The sequence below is a fragment of the Drosophila rhopaloa genome, unplaced genomic scaffold, assembly GCF_018152115.1.
Source record: "Drosophila rhopaloa isolate 14029-0021.01 unplaced genomic scaffold, ASM1815211v1 contig_163, whole genome shotgun sequence".
NCBI classification, from domain to species: Eukaryota; Metazoa; Arthropoda; class Insecta; order Diptera; family Drosophilidae; genus Drosophila; species Drosophila rhopaloa.
Window position 1 is genome coordinate 2,645,403 of NW_025335043.1, and position 18,547 is coordinate 2,663,949.

Consider the following 18,547-nt stretch of genomic DNA (forward strand, 5'->3'; position numbering starts at 1 on the left):
TAATCCATTCAAGACAATACATAAATTGGGTTTTTATTTTTTTTATTATTTTTTAATAATTTTAATTCTTTTATAAACTTAAGACTTAAAATAAAAGTATTTAAAGTTTCTTTTTTTGTTTTTGCTTGACACAGATGTCAAAATGTTTTACATTGTTTGGTTGTAATTAAGCAAATGTTTTTCTCAAATAGTTATCCGTTGTTGATGCTGCTGCTGTGGGTGTTGGTGGTGTTGCAAGATGGGATCGCTGCCTGCGCCCGCAACCCTCAAAGTATACGAAAATGCCGAAGGTCGCCGGGCTGGGACAGCAGCTCCGCACCATCGCTACAAACTAGACATTTTTGCAGCTCGAACCGCCCAAAAGCGACAAGGCGGACGAGCCGAAGATTTCTAAGTGTTGCTGTTGTTCTTGATTGTTGCGTGTGCCCCGAACTGGTGGCTTCCGTGGACAGATGTTAGCTCCTCAGGATGCACCACCAGCCGGGGGGACGATGCTCGGCGGTATGCGGGCAATTTACAGGCTCTTCTCGAGCTTGATCAGCTCGGTGATGCCATCGTACATCTCCTTGACGGCATCGAATTCGGTCAGACCCATGCGACGCTTGTTGGAGATGTCGTAGACACCGCCCTCGGCCTCGGTGTGCTCACCGCGGGTGCCGCGCACCTGCAGGTTGTACTTGGCGGCAACCTCCTCCAGCTTGGCCTTGTTGGAGGCCAGCTTGGGCACCTTGATGTGCACGGAGGCACGGATGGTGGTGCCCAGGTTGGTGGGGCAGAAGGTCAGGAAGCCGAGACGGTCGTCGTGGCTGAAGGGCACACGCTTCTCGATCTCGTTGACGGCGGTCACCAGACGCTTGTAGATCTGGCCCAGATCACCGCCCTGCTGCATGGAGATGATGCGGAGATGGTCCTCCTCGTTGCACCAGACCAGGAAGGTCTTGGCATCGTTGTGGTAGATGCCACGGCCGCTGGGCCAGAAGCGGCAAGCGTTGGCGGCCTGCAGGAAGCGATCGCCCTCCTTGAACAGGAAGTGGTCGTCGATCAGCTGCTGCTGGACGGCCTTCTCCATGCCGGTCAGGGGGTAGAACTTGCCCTTCAGCTCGCCCTCGAGGCCGGACAGGGTGCTGCTGACCTTGCCCTCCATCTCCTTGTACTGGGCCTCGGTCAGGCAGGGGTTGAAGGGGTAGCCCTGCATGGAGCGACCGCAACGCACGCGAGTGGAGATCACGTACTCGTTGGTGGGGTCAACGTTGCCGAAGGTGGCCACATCGCCGAAGGTGGAGGCCGGGTGCTTGTCGGACTTCTTGAAGCCACCATGGTAGTCCTCGATGATGGGGTCGAACAGGTCGGCGAACACTGTGTACGACTCGGCATCGGGGGCGTAGATGCCCACGCCGGAGTCGTGGTTCTCCAGGCCGGACTGGATCACATCCAGCAGGGTCGACTTGAAGGTGGGCGTGACCTTGTTCTTCAGGTTGTCGAAGACCTCCTTGGTCAGGTACTTCTTCAACAGCGACTTGGAGTCGGAGGCAGCCAGCTTGGCAAAGCCCTCCTCCAGTTTAGCGAGAACAGCGGCATCAACCATGGTGTCTTGTTTGCTGCAAAAACACAGAGAGAAGCAGAGAGAAAGGGGATTGACCATTAGTAAAAGGGCGTGGCTGGGGCGGTAGTTTAAGTTTTTATTGCTATGGGTTGGCTATCTCCGTTTTGTGGCGCCCAAAAGTCGGCAACATGTTTTCTTGTTTCTGTTTTCCTCGAATCCGGCCTGTTTGCCCCGCAATTAGTTTCGGGTTATGGCCATGTGCTCATACCCGACTTGGGTCTGGCACGCGACTGCCACAAATACCCCCTCCCCTTACCCTCAACCCGTAACACCCAGCACCCAACACACAACACCCATCACCCCTGATCCCACAACGCCCCTTTTTTAGTGGTGGTGGCTGGCTGACTCTGTTCTTCGGTTGTGTCCTGCTTTCGGTGGTGGCTGACTGACTATAAAATTTTGCCGGCTGCCGCTGAATACGCAAATCGACGGCACACTATACACCCGCATTCCCTTCCCGCCGAAGGACATGCGCACTACAACAACATGGCGACGCAGCCGAAGTCCTGGACAAAACGAAGGACCAGGGCAATAATAATTTTTTTATGGCACTTTATTTTTGGGCGCTTTCAGACAGAACTCACGCACCTACACAGACACACACACACACACTCACTCACATGACGTCAGCCCCTCCCCGTCGCCCACCCATATAGAGACAACTCCTGTCTAGGAGACCTAGGCCCACCAAAGTCCCGGAACCCCGGGATACACACCCATCTCCTCCAGCGGCGGCTGCCGTGGCGGTGCCATTGGGTTCGCCATTGGCCACCTCGCCCTCGATCACCTTCTCCTTCTTGTCCTTGGAGGCGCAGAGACCCATTTTGCGTGTGGTTTTTGTAGAGTTGGTTGTAAAGTTTTCAAAAAACGTTTAAAAATTTGGCGTTGGCTTGGTCACAAAGTCGGTGTTTGTATATAAAAAACCAATCTTCGTTTGTTTGGTTGCGTTTGCAGGTAAAATGAAATCACAATGCAGCTTTAGCTCCTCAAGGATCTCTTTCGGGGATCCACACACACACTCCTTTTTCAAACACAGACACGCTTGGCTTAACGCTATTGCTTTTGATTTTCGGTGATTGGATTGATTGATTCTCGTTTTAGCTGATTTGAATTATTGGTGGTCTTCTTCGTTGGTATCAAAATATTGGACGCAACAATGTTGTATATTTTTCTTCCTTTCTCGAGATTCCTGCGACTCTGCTTTTCGCTGCTGCCGCGCCCAAATGTATACTACACTAAACAAACACTACGCGATGCTATTTGGGGGAGCAAAGGACTTGCTGACTGCTGCTCGGCTGGCTGACTACTGGAGCTGCTCTGCTCTGCAGAATATTTTAGCGCGCGCCTTTGACTCGCGAGCGTGGGACACAACAGTCGGCAAAGGACGAACAAACTCAATCGGCAAATCGAAAGGAACTGAGAGCCGTCGCACCCATGGGCCCGCACTTTATGGCCGGCATTGGGCCGCATTCAGCGCTCAGCTGGGAGATTTTTATCTGGAGTTACCAGAAGAGAGTGCTCTCAATCGAAGTGCCATAGAGTTATATTTGCCGATTATTTCGGGGAGGGTCGAGGCTGGAGGGTTGAAGCAGCATTGCCTACCCGCAGGCGCCGGCCCAAACTGTTGCCGGATGAGCGGCAACATAATGCGGAAGGATATATTTACTCGATGCGCTGGACCCACCACCAACCACCCATTACCCATTGCCCATTGCCCACTGCCCATTGCCATTACCCATCACCCCATGCACCCGCTGCAACCTCTCCTCGAATCAATAAAGTTTATAGCACGCGACTGGCAGCTGGGAATTGTTGAGCCTCCAGCCCGGGCGGTCAAGTCAACTTCAAGTGTCGGGCTGGAGTGTGAAATGTGCTCTGGTAATGACAGGAATCGGGCACACCTCTTCCCTTCCCCCTCCCTTCAAAGAGCTCTCTCGAGTGTTTAGAAAAAATCAATTACTCGGCAAATGGAAATCAAAGCCAGCTTGCAGGATTCCCAGGACAAGGACATGGGCACTTGAGGCTTGTGAATTAACCCATTGCGGGTTGAATTGAACTTGAGTGCAGGGAACTGGTTCCAATGTCTCGTCAGACAAACACTCATTGCATGTCTAATGCACATTAAGTCGTGAAAAATTTCATTTACTATCCCCTGTATTTGCAGTCTTTTGTTTTGTTTTGGCTAATTTCATTTGCAGCTTCAATTACTCAGCGGAGGGCAGTGGGCGATGGTGTAAGCCAAGGTGAGTAATCGCAGCCGATCACTTACTTTTCCTGCCATATTCCATCGCCATTTGCCTCTGGCTCTGTAAATATTGATTGCGAATTGAAAATAATTTGCCATTTTAACTGGTACCCGTGCCAAGTGTTTATTGATTTGCTGTGGAAGTTTCTACATCATTTGGGAGTCATATGAGCCGTTTCGTTCTGTACTGCCGATTGCCACTCCACATGAGTAATATGAGGCTTGTTAATGCCTCGTAAAGATAGTGAGCTTTGCGATTTGCAATGTACCCAAAGGGGGCGTTGGTTGGAAACTTCCAAGTTTTAAGTGGCTCCGAATCATGCCAGATAATAGTAATGACTTATTGGCCTGTCTGGAAGGCGTTGAAACTAATCAATTAACTCAAGTGCCGCCCCGATAGACAAACTGAAACTGGAGCACACAAACATGGCAGGCTAAAAGCTGGCAAGGAGGAAAAAAAAAACCCGGTCTGAGAGCACTTAAAAGCCAGGCAAATCAAATTAAGCTGACGCACAATTGAAAAAACTGATTTCATTATGTAACCCTGGATGAGCAGCGGACAGACAAGGGATTTTACGGGGTGATGGCAAGGATAGGATAACCCCCTGTAACCCCGAGGAATCAGGATCAGCAGAGCAGCTCTAGTTTTATTGGGGTGGCTCTAATCACACACGCGTCACCAAGTCGGCTTAATTCGATTTGGGCTACTTAGAGCCTTTGCTTTATAACGATATCACGCACGGATTTTTTGCAACCGTCAAGGCTTAGCAACAATTCGCGAATGGCTAGCGAAAATCAGTGATTGCGAGTAGGCAAACACCAATTCACCTGCCGCAAAACTGGAGCTGGAGAAAGAGAGCAGGCGAGAGGCCAGAGAGAAGTGTGTATGGTTATTGGCCAGGAGAGCAAGCCAGATAAGCCCGTATTTGATAAGCTTTAAACTTCAAATCATAAACCGTCTCGGTTGTCAGCGGCGATCAGTCCAAAAGGAGGGATGGTGATAAGATAGCCCAGTCCGGGATTTGAGCAAATAATTCAGTTCCTCTGGCCACAAGTGGTTGTTGCGCCATCATAGTGGCAGTATAAATTGCAATCAAATCGGAGGAAACTGGCAACGCGAACACTAAACGGCCAGCGAGTGCAATGGGTAAGTTTATGGCCAACGGTCTGGTCGTTCACCCGAGAAATCGCTGCAATAGTTGCCTTCGTTAATTGCGATTTTGGCCAGTCGATTGCACAAAGAAATTGGCAAGTGTACGAAAATAATTCGAAATGTATTTCGGGAAATTGGCCGACGTGAGCGACTGCAATGGGAAATTGGGAACGGCGGGCAGTCACTCCAAAACTGGTCAGCGGGTTTGATAAGGGGAATGGAAAGTTTGGGCCCAATCAGAAGCATAACTGATAACCCAGCCAAATGAGTGTACCCAACATTCATTCACACACTCATTTCGACACTAATTGAATCTGGACATGGACATGGTGGCCCGCTCCCTAGACAATAATTCCAGCCAGCAGCATTCTGCCAATAATATTGCTGGCTGTGACATGAATTCGACATAAAGCTCTTATTAATATATATCTGGCATTATAGGGGTCCGGTTATTAGGGGTGAGTGGTGAGTCGGGGACAGAAGGGTGTTATTAGGGCTGCTGCTGGTCACCCGCATTTACTGACAAGATTCTCCTCTTCATTCGTATTTTACTCTCTCTCGGTCCTAATTTAATTAAAATTCTTTTGGCAAAACGTCAAAGAGGCTCACACTCTATTAGTCAGTATGCAGAGATATATTCACATTCATATATATGTAAGAACTGCCAAAGATGATGAAAAATATCTTTTTGCACAGCAGCAAGTGCCGCAAAATATTTGGTGTAGGCACTACCCGGATGTCGTTGATTTAAATTTGCGCTGTCTGGGAAGACAATCAGCGAAAATCAGACGAGGCTTCATTAAGATATAGAAGCTGCAAAGGGTTTTAAGTAGGATGCATACATATATTCTGGGGAACTGGCAAGATCTGGTAAGTGTTCGAAGTGAGTGGGGAAGTTCAAAATGCTGGGAATTTATTAATTGAATTTAATTTACTCTTTTAAGAAGCTCATAAATTCAGAATACAAATTTAAAAAATTTGTTTATATCTTAATATATTTTTATTACATGGGTATTTGTCGCCATCTAGCGTTTTCTACATCAGTAAAAAGTAAAACGTATATTACTTTCTACAACAAGTTTACAAGTTTTTACTTTGTACATGTAAGTATATGTAAAAATTAATCAAAAGCTAATCAATTTTCATAGAAAGCTTTCCCGAAATCAAGGACTTATTTATCCGGCAGCTTTCACCACCCACAAGTCCTTGAGAACTTTCTGAAGAGAGTGATAAAAAGCTTTTATTCATTCAGTCACAGTGGTTTCAAAAATATTGGAATAGCTGGTTCATCGAAAGCACTTGAATCGTTCGATTTGTTTACGTTTTTGTGAAATTTAAGCTATTCAAAATATTTGTTTATTTACAGGCCAAATGAATTGCGAGAAGAATAGACTTGGTGTTATTCGAAATTGATTGGCTGGCACTCTGGGGAGCCGCTTCCCCTCGCCTTTGGATGATTTATGTGTGCGATTCCATTTCCTGTCTAGCCAAAGCACCCAACCCAGCTTTGATTATGCAACCTGCAACCTTTTGTTTGGCCAGGGAAAATGGAAGCGTTACCTAGTTAACTATCTAGACTGCGGGAAAAGCGGATTTTCCAGCTTTGTGACAACTTAATCGGGCGAGCTCCTCGCTCGATTTTTTCCGACTCTGCCTTTTCCGTTCTTATTCAGTCGAGCGCTTTAATGGATCTCAATTGAATAATTAACAGCAATGTGCTAGTGGAGAAGAAAAAAAACCCGGAGCAAACAATTTGTAGAACAAATTTGCGCGATTTGTTTGCTGAATATAACAAACTGTATGATATACAAAGCTCAATTCATATACAAAGACCCTCGTAAACTTGTCAGCTGCTCACCTATATAATATGTCTATGGAATTTTCGTTTGTTTAGGTACCTATACCTACCTACTTATATAGCCAACCCTATCCATCTGTATTTCCCGGTGTGTGCTTGTGCTTTTGTTTTGCTTATTTGCTTTGGCGGGGTTGTATTTATAGCAGCCGGCATTATATCAACCCGAACTAAATTTGGCTGGGTAAATTCGATCGGACGTTCCCAGTGAGTCTCAAACTGTCTTATATAATTGTCCCCCTGGGATTGCGTTGCCCAGATTTTGTGCTGGTCAAGCATTACTCGTTTAACTGATTGAAATTATAGATAAAATACCTATCAGCGATTATGCAATTGCCTGGCATTGACCGCGAAAATTTTTGTTTTATTGCCGAGTAAGAACTTTTTCTTATTTATTAATAGCCGCCGTTTGTGAGCAAGTTCAAGGAGTGTAGAAAAAGAGAGAGGGAGAAAAAAAGCCGAAGAGGCCAACCAAGTGCTAACAAAATGTTCGTTTCGTCGCCTCTTATCTATCATTTAGTTAGAATGGTATTAACACGGGCCAATATCTTATCGAAATCGATACAGGAACACGCTACACAGCACTTTCTACAAGCCAACGAACGGACGACCTTAAACTGCACCCCCGCAAACATCGGACCCCCCTGCAACGCCTATCCACTGCATTTGGCAAGCGGTACAGTCCTCCGTTCATTGGCATTTGGCCGCAAAATTGCACAACTATATGGTATATACAAATGCGGCAGACGGACGGAACGTCAACGGCTGCCAGACCGTGACAGCAGGGCCAAACAAGTTTCTGCTGCTGGCTGGCGAAATGAAAAAAGAATCTGAAACTGCATAGCAATAAACTTAAAGCTTTATGGCCTATAGCCGCCCGTATAAATTTATTTTTCGCCGGTAACCGGTTTTCGGATTGCAAAAATGCATTGCATGACTCAACTGGGGATGTGAAAATTTAACACAAGCACAGACACAAACTCCCAGCGGGAGAATATTATTTAATAGCCGTAAGTATTCAGAAGAAAATTAATTTTAATTGGCAAATGGTTTTAGTTTAAGTTATTCATTGTTATAGTTATAGTTATTTTACTGCCTTGGTTGCAAAAAAAAAAAGAAATTACATTTTTATTTGACACACTATTTTTAAAAATTTAAAAGCAAACCCTAAATTATTGCTTTGCTTCGTAAATTTAACTTTTAGTTTTACCAATTTATTAATTTTAAAATATTCACATCTAAAAAAAGTACAAATTAATATAGGGTTACTATTTTTGAAACCAAAAATAAATCATTTAAATATCTTATTTCCTGAACATTTTCAATCTAAAAGCAGTAAACAGTATTTAATTGCCAATAAAGATAAACATCTAAACGTAATTCACCATTTTTAATGGATATTAAACTTCAAAAATGTACACAAGCCCCTTAAATAAGCGATTGAAATTTAAAAACCATTCACTTGTTCAAAAATTCCGAAATGGGGAAAATTTAATTTTCATTAGACACGTAATTCTAGAGATTAAAATTTAAATGCATTTCACATTTTTTAACAAGAAGTATAACTATAAATTCACTGTATGCTGGTTGCCATTTATCTTTTAGGTGCCACAAAACGAATAAATTAAATATTAAAATTTAAAAATTTGTCACTGTATCTGTGGGATACTTGAACGTCTGAAATTTTCACTTGATTTGCAATTATTATCTTTGGAGAACGGCTCACCTTTGCAACCGTAGAATTCAACGTCCAACGTTACAATGATCAGAATATTCTGTTCTTTAACCCAACTGACTGCAGTCGGTGCTTTATAGCGCCAACTTAGGCAGAGGCAGCGACTGCGGCAGAGGCAGAGGCCACCCTTCCTTCTTTCACTTTCAAACTACACGAAGGCAAATATTCACACAGACAGCAATTCCGAAGAGCGACAGAGAGCAAAAGCTGTCTCCTGGCTCCTCTGCCTCCGCCTCTATCCGCGTGTGGCATGCACAAAAAAAACTCGATATTAAAATAAAATATTTTTTTCCATATCCAATATCATTTTAATAAGTGAATATAGTTAAAACCCATAACACGCCATAGGTGTAGAGCATCTGCCTTTGCTGTTAACATAAAACAGTGCTCAAATCCTACCACTTTCTTATATATTTTTTATATTTTTAGTAAAATAAAATATTTAAATATTTGAAACTATTATTTTTGTACTTTTTATATATTTTCATATACAACATTTCTCTCTGTGTACCTACAGCGTGTGACTATGTATTAGTAGCAGCCGACGATTGACGTAGGACGTGACGTATGACTAAAAAGTAGGAAAGTAAAGCTCTCTCGCACACACACACACACGCAAGGCGAGGAAAGCTCACTGCCCAAAGAAAGAAAAGGAAAGTGTTCGCTTCGCAAACAGCTAGAAAACTGCATTGCTCCATGCGTGAGTGGGAGCGAGAGGGCAGAGAAGAGCACCGACTTCTTGCAGCCGCAATTCAAAAATATTAAGTATGTGTGCTGCATTTGGTGGGTGTGCGGAACACACTCACACAACCGCACACTCAAGGAGCGGTCTCATCGCTTAATTATGACTAGACTTCGCCGACAGCGAACGGAATGAAATGATATGGTATGATATGCGATGAAAGTAATCAAGGCAAGTGGCACAATTGCACCAGTAAACAGTCACTCCCTCATGAGAAGCGCAAATATTCGGAATGGAACTCAGCTCACAAGATCCGAGCTTAAAATGATGAACAAACATCGAAAACAAAGTAGCAGAGAACCCATATTGTTTGCATAGATGACAAAATACATCATTCATAACTTATATATCCGAATTTTGTTTTTATACTTGTTCTGTTAACACACACATTATTAATGTTACCTTAGATTACCGCTAGCAATTTTAAAACACACATTCATTATTTGTGGAACTTTTGATTCCTTTTATAGGAGTAAACTAAACCAAAATTTGTTAATCTTATAAAGACATTAAAAATCATTATTGTTTTTTAAAATCGCTTTAAAATCGTTGAGGCAATTGTTGATATAAAGACTGGTCTGTAATGAATATAGCATGATTTATAATATATCTACACATATCCAGATATAAGAATACTCTGTTGTTTTTGGCCAGATAGAAAGCAAATAACGTAGCCGTCATAAATTTTGGCACTAATTCCTCAATATATAATGAAAAATGTTGTGGTGCTGAATGTAAAAGATTTAAACAAAATTGGGGGAGATGGGATAAATACTAGAGATACATAGATGTGCCAACTAAAATACCTATTTTGCACGGAGCCCCCACCCTTCGCTTCCCATATTTCAAACAAATAAACACACCTATTATAATCGTTTACACAATCTTTAACAAATGTCTTGAACTTGATATTGAATTCTCACACAAACCATCTGAATCTTTTGGGTAAGCCTAAAATACATATGTTGTGTTATCGAAGCGAACATATTCATTTGTTACTAAATGAAAACCGAGGGAAAATATTTGAAAAGTTGCCAACAAAATTTATGCAACGCGCAGCAAACATCGAAAGACAAATACGATACCTAACCCATCTATCTACGTGTGTTGTTTTTCAAAAAAATAAAAAACTTTTGCTTTTTATCGGCACACGAATTTTCCACGGGCGGTCATTAAAATACATATCAAACCGCCATTCCGACAATCAAATTATTTACGTTAAAAAATATGTGCAGATTAGTTTTTGATACATATTAAATGGATGCCAGGCGACAGCAGCCACGCAGGAAGCTTATATAATTCAGAAATGTCGTCGCCTCTGCTTTTCCTTAGAAAGTTTGCGCATTTTCAATTTTTACTTTGGTAGATGTCACTTCAGCCCCGCCTGTTTTCGTTTTCATTTTCATTCTCAATAGCCGCCGTCAAGTGGCGCTGGGATTACGTAAATGCGCCCAGCAGCTTTCCATCTCACTGCGACTCGACTCCTAACCACGAAGCAACCAACCCATCAACCAGCTGGCAGACTTTGGGGGCTGGTGCCATGTAGGATTTCGCATAGAACAATAGACCTGAACACTTACTAACAAGTGGGGGGAAAGCGAAATGGCATATACTATACCGGGCTGACCTTGAAAAGCTTGCGAAACAAGCTCGCGGATATGTAGATACAATAGCTGCCACTGGCGATTTCGTTACTGTTGACACACAGTTGAGAAAGCACTTAGCATGTAGGGGTTTAGAACACACAGACCGGGTCGTAGTTATACATCTCTTCGATTCTCTCTATGATTCAACTATATTTTTACTTGCTTAATAAACACATTTATTGGTTATTATAATAAATAGGTTTTTTATGTAGAACATTAATAAACCATTAGCGAATATTTTTGTTTTCTGTGCATGTATAAATATCTAAATAATAAGATATAAGCCAAAGTATTTGATTTCACACCATAATGTCTGCCAAAACTTTGTCAATAAAGCTTTTACATTTTCAGATCTATTATTTTAACCACAACTGTATATATCTTTTTTAAGATTAGTATTGAGCTGGGGGTTCATGTGACGAGCCTACAATGAGCTAAATCCCGCTTGATTCCTCAGATGCGGTTGCTTACACACTAAGCCTCGACATACATACATGATCTTTATCCGCACATCTGACGAATCAAAAAATCTTGCATAACATTCTCGAACGTATGAATGGTTCGCAATGTTTATAAAAGCATTTAGTCATTGACTGATTGCGGCCTCACTGGAGGCCAGCGATCGAGAATGTGGAGCTAGCTAATGTTTGGGGGCTGCAAAAACGAAAGCCGAAAAATGAGTAAACCATTTGAAATATGTGTTATTAATTAGTTCAATTTGCGGCCAGCGAAGCACGAGCCCAACTTAATGCCCAGTGCCCGCTATCTGGGCAATTAGCTGTGAAATTACTGCTTAAAAATGGAATGGAGGAGGAGCTTGTGGCTAGTGGCTAGTGGCTAGTGGCTAATTATCCGCGGATTGCAACAGATCGTAGCTATAGAACGAAAACGCATATATGCTAAAAGCTCAGTTCGTGTTGTCAACTTTCCATCTGTGTTTCGGCTCTTGCCTTTTGTTTGCTAAACAATATTTTGGCAGAACATCAAAAGCGACGCTTGCCAAAAGCAATTTTTTGCACAGACGCGAGCCAAGTGCTTAAAATATATATCCGTACATATGTACAGCCGTATTATAAATATATATGTATATATGGAGGTACATCAAACAAGACACCTAAATGAAGACCTCTGTCCATCACGACAAAAAGGGGGCATTATGAAAGAGGGCCCAAACGCGGATCAGATATGAGGCATGACGCCGGGCTAAAATGGGATCTCTCCGCAGCAGGAGGCAAATATTGCTGCTGCCGGGCTAATTTGCTGCATATGAACAATGAGACGTAATGAAACGTGTGTACATTGTCGCGCCACAACAGCCAGCCTCTGCTGCGTTTCCAAATATAAATAAACTTTGCATGGGGGAGATCATGTGACCTGACTACAAGCGACGCGACAGGTCTCATAATGGCCCGTCAGAGGCACATCATTACCATTTCCATTTCACTTGGGCAGCCTGCCAAAAACTAATAAACCTGCCTCGCATAGCGGCCTGTAATCCTTGAACACCTGGGCAAGGACAAGCCGATAGGGCTTGCGTGCCCCAAGGTTTTCTCCGATTAATATTAATGGAAAATCAATTGCGCGCAATTAGAGGAAGTGGAGACCAAACACATGACGAAGTTGAGGTTCATAAATAAACTGTAGACTGCACATGCAGCACCAGATCCCAAAGAGGCGACGCCATGTGAGTAGACGACTTGACTTGAGCTGTCCGCCCAAGCAGAGAACATGAGACAAAAATAACAGAAAATTGTGGTCTCCACCCAGAGCCATCATCATCATCATCATGATCCAACGAATTTGCTGATGCTGCACCGTTGTCGCCAAGCGGCTGTCTTTCTGCCGCATGGCAACTATTTTCGCCCGTTGAAGAGAAGTCACCCGAGTGCATTGAACCCACTTCTCACCATGGGAGATGCGGAAAAATTAAATTTAAAAACTCAAAAGTTACAGAAATAAACCAAAACGAACGATATAAACGAGCGGGCCGCTAAGATTCTTGCTACTAACTACTATGGTTAGAAATACGTGGCCTACCTTCGAGCGTTTAATTTCTAAAAGCTAAGCTAGTTTGTTGGGTTTGTAAGATATTTGTAATACTAAAATATTCTTTTACCATTTAAACAAAGAAAACCCTAAGATTCGATCCCAATTGGCTTATTCTTTTGGTTTCCGAAATATTGACGTTCATACTCAATAAACGGAGATAACTAATTAATACATGGCCTTTCAAGATTCGAAACGCTAGCATTCTATAACTTTTCATAAATAAGTAAATTGCCCATATAATACTACTGGTAACGAGTATAACAACTCAAAAGTTACAAAAATAAAACAAGAAACTAAGGGTATTAAGGCTTACCGCTCGCCCAGCTGCTGTGCCTCCTTAATGGACTGGATGAAGGCATTGGTCTCGCCCTTGATGAAGTCGTTGCTGGCATCCTTGGGCGCCGGGAGCACCTTCTCGGGCGTCTTTTGGGCACCAAAAACACGTTCATCCACACTTCCGGGGCCACTGCCATTGGATGCGTTGCCATTTTGGCCATTGGTGGTGGCCTCGCTCAAGGATTTGGGCAACGGGATAGGCATCTTGTCGGCTGGTTTTGGCGGACTGCTGGGTTTGGGTGGTGTAGTTGGTTTGGGCGGAGCAACAACGGGGGCGGGAGCAGGTTCAGCCTTTGGTTTCGGTGCGGGGGCTTCTTCTTTCGGGGGAACAGGAGCAGGAACTGGAACCGGAGTGGGTTTTGGCGCTACCACAGGGGTTGGCTTCGGTGGCTCAGGCTTTGGAACAGGCGCTGCAGCGGGTTTCGGAGCAGGAGCAGGGGCGGTTTCCTTGGCGGGAGCGGGATTTGCCGGCTTGTCGTCTAGCGCTTGCGCTGCAGGCTTGTTAGAACTAAATAACCAAGCTAAACGTTTGCTACAAATTAAAAGGGGAAATAACAAAAGAATAAGAATAAATAAAAATTAAAAATTAAAACAAAGAAAATAAATATCACAACTAAATTAAAACATACTTTTCGCTAAATACTCAAATAATGCTCAATTAACGCACTTAAGCGAGTTCTCTGTAGCACCTTTCCACTGAAGTTTCCAGAAACTTCCAGAGTAAGAGCAACGAAGCGTGACGCTATTGAAAATTCACTATATGCTAATTGTTTTCCACAATTATCCGACCTACCTTTAAATCTAAGCCCCGCACTCAGTTGAAATCCAATAAATAGCCAACAGTTTCCGTGAAAGCCAGGTTTTTTAATAGCAAATCAAAACTTAATTGCAGTCTACGTCCTAATTGACCGAATGACAAAAGTAAAAGGGACAATGCAAAGTGACAAGCAGTGTGACCACTCCCAAATTAGCTGTAAGCTAACGAGGTTACTAAACACAGCTATATGTAGGGTTGATTATTTTTCCAATATTATATTTTCTGTTCTAATTATGTATATATTATGTTTATAATAAGCTTTATATGCTTAGAAGTGTATTTAATATAAACGTAGTTTTATTCTTATACAGTTTTATGATTTTAAGGATCCACGAAGGTGTTGACTGTTTTTGTTGAAAATAATTAAATATAATAGCTAATTGTTTAATAATAATTTGTTTTATGACTAAACTTTTAGGATAACTAATTATTATTCCTTGCAATTCGATGTTGAATCTTGGCCTTATAAAGTTTTTTTCTAAGAAATATTAGAGCAATATTTTTTAAAAACTTATTTTACTTTTAGTTACTGTAATTCATAGGGTGACATAGGCCACGTTTTATGCAATCCTGCATTTTGAATTCAACAACCATAAGTGTAAAATCGTTGTCTTTTTCTTTCGTTTATTCTAAACATAAATAAAACCTTAAAAGTTTTTTTCAAGAAAAAATATCAAAAAGTATATAACACAAATTATTTTACAAGCTAATGATTAAATCAAAAAGAGGCCTAACCTTCTGAATTCTCTCATATTAAAGAGTTATATATTTGATATGAATTCACAAAAACCAATTTCATAAAATCCAAGAATGTTGAATCCCCTTGAGGCTCAAAGCTCTCTTTAACCCACGGCATGACAAGCAAACCAAAATAAATTTCGCCATAAAAACCAACGTAATAGAGCCAATTATTTATTTTGTTATTCTAAAAGGCGTTACCCGAGTAGAAGGCGTGGCACTAACATTGTAGTGCTTAGATGCCCCTTAAGTGCCGTAACTTAGAGCTGTAACCACAGTTCGCTCATTTCCCCTCTCGAGTTACGAAATTACTTTCTCCACTCCCCCATTTCTAGGCGAAATGTCCGCATTTCTCTTGTCACGTAGGCCAAATCGGCAATAGCTGGCGAAAAACTCGTGCGGCAAATAGATAAGCAAATAAACGAGCTCCAGCCGGCTAACTAACACCAAGAAAAACCGGGGCAAAAAGCCGGCTGAGAACGGAAAAAACTAATACCGCTCCAAACTCTAATTATCACTTTCATTATTACGCTAATTGCCGGCAGATAACAACTGGCCGCTTAGCATTTATTTATTTATTTTTTCCCAAAATTGCGAATTCGGTTTCGCACATGTGCAAATGAGAGTGTGTTTGTGCGGAGAGCTGATTGCACTTATCACGAATGAGAGTTAGAGCCGCAAAAGCCGGTTATTGGGGGAGCTCGACGAGATTGGGGAAGTGGGAGAGTGGAAAACGGGCAGATAGTTCATCATGTGACAGTGCTAGGTGACTAACTTTGTTGCCAAATGCACGGGGATTGAATGGTGGCATTTAACACCTTCCAACCATAACGACCGTTCCGCAACATGCGCGGAAACAGAAAGCTATATTGGGCTAATTTATCAAGTGATTCCGATTAGATTATCGGTTTTGCAATGATTGCGACAAAGTTATCGCGAAGATTTATTAAATGCATGGAAGTTGCTTTTCTTAAAGAAAGTCGGGGATAATAATTGAATCATCATAATACGTGAGGTAATTACTTCCTTCCCAACGTTTAAAATTTCCTTCGTTTGACTTTTAAATATATTTGCACAGCATATTGATAGCTTACATTTTCTGCCCAAAATGATTATTAAAATTTAAAAGGACCAACCTTGAATAGGTTTAGGTACATACAACCATAAAATTCGGATTATAAATATTTGTTTAACTCATACTTTAATCTCACTTATCAGAGATAGTGATTCCAAGGACCTTCGAGGATCTTCCCTCATAAGGCGCTGATCATGCCCCCAAAATCTTACTTTACATAGATTCTACACATTCATCCACTACTCAGCCCAAAAGTAGGCACCAAAATTCGCCCACACCCCCTGTGGCCTTCAGTGATTGTCAAACTGTAGAAAATCGCCTGTGCACTTACCGTATTTCATCGACGGCAAATGTTAGGTACCACAAAGCGAACATTTTGTATTAGCTGAAAATAATATAGAATAGAATCAGTAAATAGTTTTGTGAATTTATAAGCAATTTGGCCGCTGATTTATACGGATTAATTGCACTCTAAATGGCAATTTCCACTGCTCATGCACTTGTTGGTCTGACACTGAATCATCACCGACCGACCTCCAAAAGCGCAACAAATGACGTCGTCGTCAGGCAATGCAAAATGCTCAATCGACCGCCTCGCTCATCAGCAAAGTAAGTTCTAGAGAGTCAGAGCTCAATTAAGAATCGAGACATGGAGATAAAAAACAGTCTGCGAACCACCAGCGAAAAGACAGCAGTGAAAATATGCCGGCATTATTCAAGGTTTATTTATAAACAAAGCGCGCATGGATGTGCGAATTGCCGTAGAGCAGAATGCAAAATGCAGAATGCCAAATTCGCAGAACCGTCGAGCGCCGAGGCACGTGAGCGTCGAAGCTTCTGGGCATTCGGCCAGAGATCAGCACACGGAAAAAATAGGATCATTTTTGAACTTTTCATATGGAAATTTCATTCATTTAATTTAAAACCTTGTTTTTATAAATTTTCTTTAGAATTAACCTGTTGAGTTTAAAGAATTCATTTAATATAAAAATTTTCTATTTAATCGTGACAAAATAAATTATATTTCTTAATGAGAACCTCATAAATAACTTTTATTTTTAAAAATATTTTTCTATCTTTAATTAGGCAATAAAATATTTAATTACAAATTTCAAATGCTTAGAATCTTTAGCGCCAGCTTTTAAAATCAATTGTTTGAATATAAAAAAACTTTTCCATTTTTTTAAGAAATGTTTTCCGTGCACTGCAGATCAATTTGTGAAAAGGGGTATTTTTTGTGCACCGGATGGCGCCCAATGGTCGAAAGGGTTCTAAATTTAGACCGCTTCGCCATCGATCAATTATGAGTATTTTCCGCACTGATTACAAACCCCTGAGCTTTGTTTATCCCACGGATTTGTGCAAAACAAACGAAATTCGCAACGAAGCCCCGTCTGCGTTTGTTTTCTTTCGCACACGCGGCGTATGAGCAATCTCAGATGGTACACACACACTGACAGTTACGTCACACTGAGCGAATGAGTGGGTTGATGTGGAAGATGACTTGTGGGTGGGAAGACTCATTCCCACAACACTCACTGTTGCAGCATGCCACACATAATAAACAACTTGGGACTTTCAGCGTGACCCCTTCTGCGTGCACTCACCTTTTGGGCCTCTGTTGGGTAATAATAAATCGGCTAGAAAAAGTGGAAAGTCGTTTCCGGAGGGTCCTCTTTCGTTTTTCTCGTGTATCAAAAGGTTTGATTCGTTTAAATGCTTCACAGTTGGTCAAATATTAAGGACAGGTTTCGATTCTGTGCTGTTTGATTTTGAGTTAAGGTACAAAATTAATTTTCTCTCGACTTGGCCCTCTTGCTGTTGAATGCTTCTTTCAATTTTTTTCGACTGTCGTGCTCCGTGCGAAAATCGACTGCTTAACTGGCGGCAAAAGCGACGAGACTACGGCTACGTCGGCCCCCGAATGAGAGAGCCCCAAAGAGAGCGCCGACGCCGATGTTTCCTAGCACTTGCAACGAAGCTTTTCTCGCGAGATTCGCCCCCACCCCCATCGCACCCTCGGGTTCTGTGCCAGATATACACCCGAAAAAAAACCTTAAGATGATATTCAAAGCGAGGAAATGAAAATAAATATATTTGATAGTCTATATATAGTAATCCCTTTTGATATCTCTAACCAATAGACCTTTTTATATTTTTATTTCATTAATATTTTCTTTTCAAAAGGCGTTTTAATAAAATCATTTATTTTAAGTGTCACAAAACAATTTAAGAAAAAAATACTCAAAAACACTCCAAACTATACAGCTTCTGAGACAGGACCAGATTCTTTAAGTGATTTTCCACGAACCGTGACCAAATTCTCAAAAAGTTTCCTGCAACACCATATTATATTTGAAAATAAATATTCATAAATTTAAAATTTTAATTTTAATGACAAATACCACCAAAGGGATTCAATTATTTTTACAAATAAGTTTAATATTTTTAATAATAATTAAATAAATTTTAATTATTTAAGAGGTAGTGTTTTTTTTCGGTGTAGCCTTTGGATATTTATTTGCGTGTACTCTCCGATTCGTGTTGTTACTC

General features: G+C 41.8%; 1 protein-coding gene across 2 annotated transcripts; it reads right to left on the reverse strand.

Annotated features, from left to right (window-relative positions):
* Positions 1–25: 25 nt before the first annotated feature.
* On the reverse strand, positions 26–17,848 carry LOC108040259 (arginine kinase). 2 transcript variants are annotated; one of them, XM_017117656.1, is made up of 4 exons: positions 17,602–17,848; positions 16,326–16,379; positions 13,342–13,896; positions 26–1,598 (listed from the first exon to the last, which is right to left on the reverse strand). In XM_017117656.1, exons 2-4 carry the CDS (start codon positions 16,367–16,369, stop codon positions 515–517), a joined length of 1,683 nt encoding a protein of 560 aa, XP_016973145.1. In that variant the 5' UTR covers positions 16,370–16,379; positions 17,602–17,848; the 3' UTR covers positions 26–514. The 2 variants fall into 2 exon arrangements, with proteins under 2 accessions (XP_016973145.1, XP_016973146.1); XM_017117657.1 differs by lacking the exons at positions 13,342–13,896; positions 16,326–16,379; positions 17,602–17,848 and adding an exon at positions 2,320–2,568.
* Positions 17,849–18,547: the final 699 nt, after the last annotated feature.

Excerpts from the sequence above, each read along its gene's own strand:
- LOC108040259 (XM_017117656.1), bottom strand. The coding sequence starts at position 16,369 with ATGTTCGCTTTGTGGTACCTAACATTTGCCGTCGATGAAATACG. Across the intron at positions 13,897-16,325 it reads TTTGCCGTCGATGAAATACG|CAAACGTTTAGCTTGGTTAT; the intron begins GTAAGTGCACAG and ends TTTAATTTGTAG. Across the intron at positions 1,599-13,341 it reads GCACAGCAGCTGGGCGAGCG|CAAACAAGACACCATGGTTG; the intron begins GTAAGCCTTAAT and ends GTGTTTTTGCAG.